Source organism: Antrostomus carolinensis, unplaced genomic scaffold (genome assembly GCF_000700745.2).
Source record: "Antrostomus carolinensis isolate BGI_N321 unplaced genomic scaffold, ASM70074v2 scaffold31848, whole genome shotgun sequence".
Taxonomy (NCBI): domain Eukaryota; kingdom Metazoa; phylum Chordata; class Aves; order Caprimulgiformes; family Caprimulgidae; genus Antrostomus; species Antrostomus carolinensis.
In genome coordinates, this window is record NW_010332855.1 from 1 (window position 1) to 8,862 (window position 8,862).

General features: G+C 55.6%; 1 protein-coding gene across 1 annotated transcript; it reads right to left on the reverse strand.

Moving 5' to 3' along the window:
• Window positions 1–457: 457 nt before the first annotated feature.
• On the reverse strand, window positions 458–3,478 carry ENPP7 (ectonucleotide pyrophosphatase/phosphodiesterase 7; the record flags this gene model as incomplete). The annotated part of the gene is made up of 3 exons (XM_010173673.2): window positions 3,190–3,478; window positions 1,944–2,089; window positions 458–1,078 (listed from the first exon to the last, which is right to left on the reverse strand). Coding segments are annotated over exons 1-3 (1,056 nt in total), but the record flags the coding sequence as incomplete, so codon positions are not given.
• Window positions 3,479–8,862: the final 5,384 nt, after the last annotated feature.

An 8,862-nucleotide genomic window follows, 5' to 3' on the forward strand; every position in this document is an offset into this window, starting at 1 on the left:
CCCCCCGCATACGGCTCCCCCGGGTTGGACGGTCCCTTTGGTGTCTTTGAGTTTTTGAAGTCGATCTGATCATGTTCAACTTCGCGGGAGGCGGCTCCAGACGCAGCTCTGGAGCGATAACGCCTCGCGAGTTCCCTCCCAAAATGTCAGCGTGTCCAGGTTCTGCCGGACTGAGGAGCTTCCCGCTGGGGAGCTGCCTTGGCTTTGGGCCGTCCCTGAACACCAGGCTAGGAGAGGACCCTGCTCTGTGTTCAGTGTTCCTGCGAGTCCTGCTCCGAGATTTTTCCGTTTGAACAGCAGAGAAGGACTTTACACAAAGAGCTGGAATTCCCACCCCTTCTAGGGAGACTGATCAACACGAAGGCACAAAGCCGGGTAGGTTTGTGCCACGCAAAGGACAGGAGGAGACAGGCAGATCCCCAAAAGACAGTAGGAAATCTCTGCACACACATCTTACCCCGTGGATCACGTATCCCGGATCGCTGTACATCAGGAGCGGGGTGATCCGGGAATGGTTGGCATAGCGGAACCTCCTCGGGAACTCTGCTTTCTTGTACACGTGTAAGTTTGGGTGGGCGTTTTTCAGGACTGAATACACATGCTCTAATTTTCCTTCTTTTGGCACCAGTAACCCGTTTGGTCCGTAATCTAAGAGTTCAAACTGGATGTCTTTGAATGTGAAGTTCTCTACTGTGTTGATGTGGATCTCGTTGGTCTTTATGACAGTCTCCATGCCATGGTCGGACGTGATGATGAGGTTGAGCTTTGATTCCAGGCCACTTTCCCGGATACGCTGCCGCAGGTAACCGATGGTTCTGTCCACCTGCTTGATCATGTTTTTCCTCTGCGTGGATTCGGGGCCGTACTTGTGTCCTGCTGAGTCCGGCTCACCGAAGTAGAGGGCGATGAAGTCAAGGTTATTGACCGTGAACCACTCCATGGCGGTGTCGATGTTCACTCTCCAGTTGGTTTCATTGCTGTAGTTGAACAAAAAGGGCTCCACCAACTTCATGTTCACTTCTTCCCCTTGGTATTTTGCTCTTCCTCCAGGGAAATAGATAGAGCCTGTCTTCAAGCCCTGTTAGGGGAGACATTGCATAAACTCACCTGAACTCGCTCTGCAGCATCTCTCCATCTGTCAGTGAAACCACCTACTAATGTGGTTAGTTCATTCAGCCCCCTAATGTCTATCTCTGCCTCTAATGAGGTCTTCTTGCTCATTGCCAATTAAAAGTGATTAATTGAAAGCACTGCCCTTACCAGGACTCCTGCACGTTGGTTTTCTCACTGTGTTAGTAGCACCAGTTATAACTTTGGAAACAGTGACCTGTCTGTACCTCACGGACCCTCCACCTCTTGACCATCAAGATGTTCAGGTGGGTTTTTCTCCAATCGTATGAGCACTCACCCTGAAGTCAATGGGGCTAATTTGGCAGGTCAATACAGGTGAAGGTACGTGTCCTGGGCCACGTCTCAGCTCCTGTCTCAAAGCCTACTGGGATCTAGGGAAGTCTTGCTGCAGTCCCCAGTGATGAGGGGACCGGCCCCTGACGCTGCCACCCCACGGTCCTGGCTGAGGCTGAGGAAATGAGGTTTGTGCCTTGGAGCGTATGAAACCCTCAGGGGCTCGTGGTGCTCCCTGAGGAACTGGCTGAGGGTTCTTTAAACAGGAAAAGGGTAACCTCTTTTATTAATGTCGTAATAAAGCTGAAATGCATCTATTATATTTTTTGCTATTTTTAATAGAATGATCATAATTATTCCTGCCAGTGTCTGGGGATTTCAATTTTTTTTTTTGCTGCTCTAATTAGCCTGTCGTTTGCAGTGAGGATGTTCACTCATGGCCACTAGAGATCGTGGCTTGTCTGTAGCTTTCACTACATGATCGCAGGCAGGATCGGTGTGTGCGGGGTCCGTGCGGGGGAGGAGGCTGCCGCACTCGCCTGTCTCTGCGCCGTGATCCAGATGGGCAGGCTGCCGTTGTCCCACCAGCTGTCCACGCCTTGTGTGCTGTGGTAGGGCAGCTTCTGCCCCGTGCTGGTGTTGAACCACATGTTGTGAATCACCCCGTGGTTCTCCAGGTATTTCCCTGTTTGGAGAGATGGAGGAGATGGGGGTGAGCCAGGCTGGGGGGGTCTCGCCCCTGTGTTGGGCTGGGTCTGGGTCAGCGAGGAGCTGTGGCCTCTCGTACCCGTCCCAGCTCTCCCTTTGCCTCCTTCCTTCCCCCACCTCGTACAGAGTGGGGTTCCCAGGGCAGGGAATGAGATGCTGGGGGACTCCTGCTTCTCATGTGGAGAGGTTGATCCCAGGGGGTCTCACCCGGACCCTGAGCTGGGGCATCCTCAGCCCTGGAGCCACCGGTACCACCTGCAATTCCTCCTGCCCTCGGCACAGGCGAGATTCACCATTATCCTGCCTTTAACTAATTGCTTCAGGGTTTCCCTGTCTCTGTTGCTCACAACCGGTGAGGTCAGCGTGCAGCAGAAATTCCCGTTAGAAAGGAGAGACTTGCACTTTGTACTTTTCCATTTCATGCTATTTCTATTATTCTGGTCCTCAAGACCACACAGTTACTTCTGCAGGACACCCCCGTCCTCTCCTCTATTGACAATGCCTCCCTGCCTGCTCTCATCAGCAGATTTCATTAGCATGTTCCACTCTTTTATGCCAAGGTTATTAATGAAAATCTTAAATAAGATTGGCACCAAAATCGATTCTTCAGGAATTCCCCTGCTGCCCTTCCTCCAGCTTGACAATCTCCTCTCAGCATCACCCGCTGTCCTCCTCCCCGTAGCCCGTTCCTTCCCCACGTTAGAGGTTTTGTACTAATCTTCCTCTTCTCCATCTTAACTAATGATTTCCCGTGTGGCACTGTATCAAATACATTACTGAAGTCCAGAAAGATTAAATTTAGTGCATCTCCCTTGTCTAAAAAATCATTTGTCTTATCAAAGGAGGCTATTGGGTTGGTCTGGTGCTATTTACCGTTGATAAATGCAGGTTCAGTTCTATTCCTCTCTGCAGCTATTGCCTCGTCTCTCCCTGTATCTGCAAAATGCTCCTATTCTACAGCTTTGGGAGCTGCTGAGGCTGGGTGGCCGCTCGGATCAGTTTCCTTCACCGACGCACAAGCATTAACTTTGCCCACCCTGTGCTGCTCCGCCGGGCTCGGGGCCGGTGGGGACTCACCGGTCAGCAGCGTGAAGTGGCAGGGGCTGGTGATGGTGATAAAGGCAGGAGTCATGTACTGCGCCTTCACCCCCTCCGCAGCCATAGCGTCGAGGTTGGGGGTGTCCACGTCCTGGTCGTAGTTCCAGCGAAAGCCATCGAAGGACACCAGGAGGACTTTGCTGCGGCCGGACACCGGCTGCACCGGGATGCATCTCACTAAGGAGAGGGCAGCGAAGATGAACCCCAGTGAAGGGAACATCTTCACGCCCTTGGACTGGGAGAGCCCAGACACCCAGAGAGCTCGCATTAATACATGTGGGGTGGGACTAAGTTCAGTTTTTATCTAATCTCGCAGTTGCTGATCTGGCTCATGGCTTCAGCCAGCACTTCGTATCAGAATGAGCCTCTCTGATTTTTGTCTAATTGAAGTAGATTGGCTTAGATTTCCTTCTGGGTCAAACACCGAATCTGCCTCTTCCATCAGTGCTGCTATTTCAGTGCTCACGAACAGGAAGAACTGCTCGTGTGGCAGGAGGCTGCCTTCTGCAAAACCTGCCTCCCCATCTCCCCGTGTCCCACCACCCTGTGTCCCACCACCCTGTGTCCCACCACCCCACTGCCGTCCCTCACCCCGCACTGGCTCGCTGCAGCCTGTCCTGGTGCCCTTTCCACACTCCTGGCTTTTGGTGCCCGGCTCTCTGGCCAGTTGTTCAGCTCAAAAGGCAACTCTTCCCCTACCCAGGGCTGCCTATCCACCCAGAGAGGGGTGCTCAGAAAGGAGCTTGGATTGACCCAAGGTCCTCGCGTGTGGCTTTGTGGAGGTACACACTGGGGAAGGAGGCTCTTGCCTGAATCCTGGCTGTGCCATCAACCCTCAGAGTTGCTTCAGAGGGTGAACCTGGCTCTGAAGCCCCCATGTCCAATCAGCCCAGCTCTGCTGCTCACTACAGGTGACCCTCATCCACTCATGCACTGCTGAGCTTCATCATATCATTGTCCCATTTTATCAAGATCTGCTGTTTTTATGACATCTCTGGAGTTTAATCATTGCTGACGACTCATTTCTCAGCAAAACTGAGTTTAAGGCTTTTGTAGACTTATCTAACAGAGGTTGACTTCCTTCCCCTGAACTCTCAACCTTTGCGTCTTTGCTGATCTCCCTCTGCTCAGGTTCCAGATTTATTCTTCGGTGTTTTGCCTTCTAATTGTCCATCTGTCCCCATCTCTCGCCAAGCAGTGACATCTCCACTGGGTTGCCCAGCCCTGTCTGGGGTCATTCCTCAGCATTTCTCCCCTAAGGGTGAGCTGGGCAGATGAGTCTCATGCGTGTTCCATGGTTCATCATCCCTGGCCCATGACAGTCTCTTTGTAGACCTGAGCACCCCTGACTATTCCTGTCTGGACTGATTCCTCAGGCTGTATCGATGTCTCAGTTGCCTCTTCTGCCGGGGTTGGGTTTCCCAGGTGTGACATGGGATAACAGTGCAAGGACACTTGGAGAGGGTTGAGTGGTCACACCAGAGACTTCATGGCTGACACAAACCAGGAGTGCAGCCTTGGGTGCTTCGTTGGCGGACGGGGGGAACAAGCTGAAGCTGCGGTGGGATGGAACCTGCTCTGAGCCCCAGCCAAGCCCCCTCCAGCTGATGGGGACATGGGGTGGGTGTTGGTTTGATGGCAGCCCAAGGGGAAACTCCTCAGCAAGGAGCAGGGGGCACGGTCTGGGGTCTGCTCTGCCGGCCCCAGCACTGCCGTTCACTCAAGGAACTATTTTGTTTTCAGGACTGCTCTGGATCTGATATTGTCCTTTCAGCAAGGACAGAGGGGCCTGACAGGCACCGAGGGTTTAAAGGGCTCCATGATAAAGATGTTATCGCTTACCAAGCTCCGGGAGAGTCCTAAATATCCAGCGTGTTGTCGTAAGGTGGGTCACTGAGTCCCCGTGCCATCGCTAACAGCGCAGGGGAGGGTCCCGATAAGTTATCGTGTTCATCGGCTCCGCTGGGAGGGAAGAGGCTGGAGAGGAGGAAGCAATTCTCTAACCTTGGGGGAATATTTGATAACGGGAGTGTCTCAATGCACATTTTGATATTCGGTATCTGAGGAGCATGAGGCACAGATAAAGAACGTCACCTTTGGCCACCCAGCCTGGGGACACTGCCAATCTCCAGTGAAAAGGCTGATGCAGTGGATCTTGCACCAGTGGCACCCCAGGTGCTTCTCCTACGATCCGATGTGCCCGAGGGGCTGTGGCAGCTCTGGGGTCACCGTGACCCTGCTCAGCACCCTCCGAATCATGGGCCCCTTGCTGACGGCACCGATCCTGCATCCTTGGAAGCACTCGGGAGAACGTGCCATGAGCTGCGCTCTGAGGGTGTGAGTTGTCAGTCCCAACACCTAACTGGGGAAGATGGTCCCTGCAGAGGCGTGTTGGGACCGAGACTGTCCTTCCCCCACTTGTGTACCAGTTAACTGAGTGAAGACAGAGGAAGGGGGTAGAAAATAGAAATCCCGAGTGCAGAGGGGTCATCGGCCCCTGGAAGTGTTTGTCTGCAACACGGCTCATGGGCACCCGGCCTGTTACCAGCTTTTGCAAAGAGCGGGGTGCTGAGCCCCCCTCGGGCACAACCGCTGCTCCCTGCGGCGTGTGAGCGCGTGTGGGCAGTGCCGGGGGTCTGTGCTGGGGGGGGCAGTTTGGGCAGGCAGGGCTGGGTGTTTTTCCTTCTTTATTTTTTATTTTTAAAGAGAAAATCAAATTGCAAATTTCTCAGAGATGCCACTTGAATTTCAGTCAGCGCTGTCACACTTTGTCCCACATGAGCAGTCGCTTGGCTCCCTGGGCATCCATTACTGGCATGGTCTGAGCTGCTCCCTGGCCATGGGATTGACCAGCTGGGTGACACCTGGGCAGGTCCACAGGTGAGACAGGTTGGCTGGAGGGAGGGGAATTGGGAGATGCTTTATAAAAGCCCTCCGCACCCCTAAGAGCTGTTTTGGTGCTGCTCTGTCTGAGCATGGAGGGAGGAGGTGCTGCGAAGTGGAAGGATGGCAGAGACCGGGCTCTGACCCACTGCAGGAGAGGTAGGACACGTGTGGGGTCTCTGGGTGGGTGGGCAGCTGCTTTGCCTGGAGAAAGGCTGAGCTGCAGCCTGGTCTCCCCAGGGATAGCCCCCTCCCAGGGGTGCTGGAGAGGAGGGGGGCTGCAGGTGCTCTTGGCCATAACATAGAGGATGAGGTGATGGAAAGCAAGTAGGTGTTGTGCTTTTGCTTGTCTTGCTGTCCTGCCTGGAGTTGCTCTGCAGATCAGTTGTGCCATCCCAATGGTTATGGCATTGCACATGCAGCCTGTTGGAAAGAGGGTGAAGGAAGGGAGAAGGGGAGTGAGGAAGTGGCCAGGAGGGTGAGGAGAGAATTGAATGAAGCAGCTGGAGATGCTCTGGTTTGCTCTTTACACTGAACCTGCCTTCTTCATCAGTTTGGTGCAGCTCAGACACAGGGTAGATGTCTGCAGGGTTCCTCTTGCCTCCCAGCTCATAATTGCCTGAGTACCATGGGCCTAGGGAAGCTCATTAGTGTCATTGAAATATCAGGTGCCAGGGCCTTGTGGTTGAAGTTGTAATGCTGCCCTGGTGAGGAGAACCAGGAGCTCTGTGGCTGAGTGGGGCTGGGGCACCTGTGAGGGAAGGTGTGTGGAGCTACTGAGAGCTGGATGGGGCTGTGGAATCTGTGGAAGCTGCTGGGGACTGGATGCAGCCGGGACAGTTGAGTGGAGTTGCTGAGTGTGGAGCAGACTCTGCTCTGTGTGGCTGAGGGCAGCTCCTGGGGAGGTGGCTGTTCCTGGCAGAGCAGACACCCGCCTCTGCTCACACCCGCTGGCCCCCCGGGGGTCACACCCGCTGCCACCCAGGGAGAGTCACTGTCCCTGGGTGTGTGAGCTGCTTTATCCCAGGCACTGCCAAGGAACTGGGATGCGGGTGGAGAAAGTGCTGATGATGGCCTCAAAGTCAGGAGCAGAGCAGCAGTGATGATGTGCTGCGTGACATCAAAAGCCAGGAGCAGCCCTGGACTTGGCCTGAGCCCTGAGGCGGAGGGTGGGAGGAAGATGCTCCAGCCAAGCAGCTGGGAAAGGGGCTTTGGTTGCTGCTGGGGGTCCTTGAGCAGAACGTGGGTGTCTGTCCCAGGAAGAGAGTGTCTGGTTCTGACCCTGTGGAACTGCTCCCCCGGGGCTGTGGGGAACTGGTGTGGGGGCTATGATGTCACCATGGGACTGACACCCCATAATGTCCCCGGTTTGCTGTTACCAGCTGGGATGGGCCATTTGCCACCTCCCTCTTTTAGGGTGGGAGGGAGGGAGGTGTGAGGAGGGGGCTGAGCTGGCCCCATCTACCCGTGGTTAGTGCTGGAGTCTGAGAAGGGCCAGGTGACAGAGCCGGGACCTGCCCAGCCCACGTGTGGGTCACAGGGCAGCTGTCCCCGTTGGGCTGCAGGGTCTGGGAAGGGGGACAGTGACAGGAGTGTCTTGCACGGCCCATGGGGACAGGACCCAGTGATGTGTAGGGATGGAGCGTGTGTCCTGTGCTCCAGGAGCAGTGGTCAGTGCTGGAGTCTGAGAAGGGCCAGGTGACAGAGCCGGGACCTGCCCAGCCCACGTGTGGGTCACAGGGCAGCTGTCCCCGTTGGGCTGCAGGGTCTGGGAAGGGGGACAGTGACAGGAGTGTCTTGCACGGCCCATGGGGACAGGACCCAGTGATGTGTAGGGATGGAGCGTGTGTCCTGTGCTCCAGGAGCAGCCTCCTGGGATCAGGGCTATGATTTCAACTCTGGTGGAAGATGGGAACTCGCCCCCTGGGAGGGACCTTGGGGACAGCCACTTTGCAGGCACATATGGAGACTCTGCCATAAGCACAGCCCCAGGCTGTGGTGCTCTCGAGATCCCCAGCTGTGTGCCTGGTCCCTGAAGATTCCCCTGTGTGGAGACCAGGGCTGCTTCTTGCTGCTGGCTGGGGTCTGGTAAGGCTCTGGCTGTCAGGTCTCAGCAAGTGTGGGATGGGGAGTAGCAGAGATTGGGATTGGGAGTGACTGCCTTGGAGGAAGCGTGAAGGGAAGATGGAGCTGGATGGGGTTGGGCTGGCTCGAGGAGCTGGATGGAGCCCAGGGTCTCAGCGCTGGGGCTGAGTCAGCTGCAGGAGGTTGTGCCCACTCAGTGCCTGGGGCTGTCTGCCTCCCCGAGTGCTAAATTTGCTCATGGGTTGAAAATCAAGACTCTCTCCTGAGGAAGCCCCATGTGTGGTGACTCAGCCGAGCGCCGGCACCACCCGGGCGGGCTCTGAGCGAGCTGGGTCAAGGGGGGCACGAGGGCATCTCTCAAGGTTGGGGCCTGGGCAAGCCCTGACTCAGCAGCAGCTCTGTTTACCTGGTCTGGTGCAACACCTTCTTGGGAGGGTGACCTCTTCACAGTCTAGTTTGCACTTCTGCCATGTGGTGGCCCTTGGGGAGCAGCCCAGCCCAGCTCTCAAGGTGAGGAGAGAGGCACAGGGACAGGAGCAGTGAGGAAACTGCTCTGCGGCCGGCACTTCTCCGAGGAGGTGGCCATCAGCTGGGCAGTGTGAGGCTTTGCATGTCCCTTCTGCTTCAGGTGACCTCCCCAGAGCCCCCTGCACCCTTCTGGGTCCCACAGGAAGGACCAACACC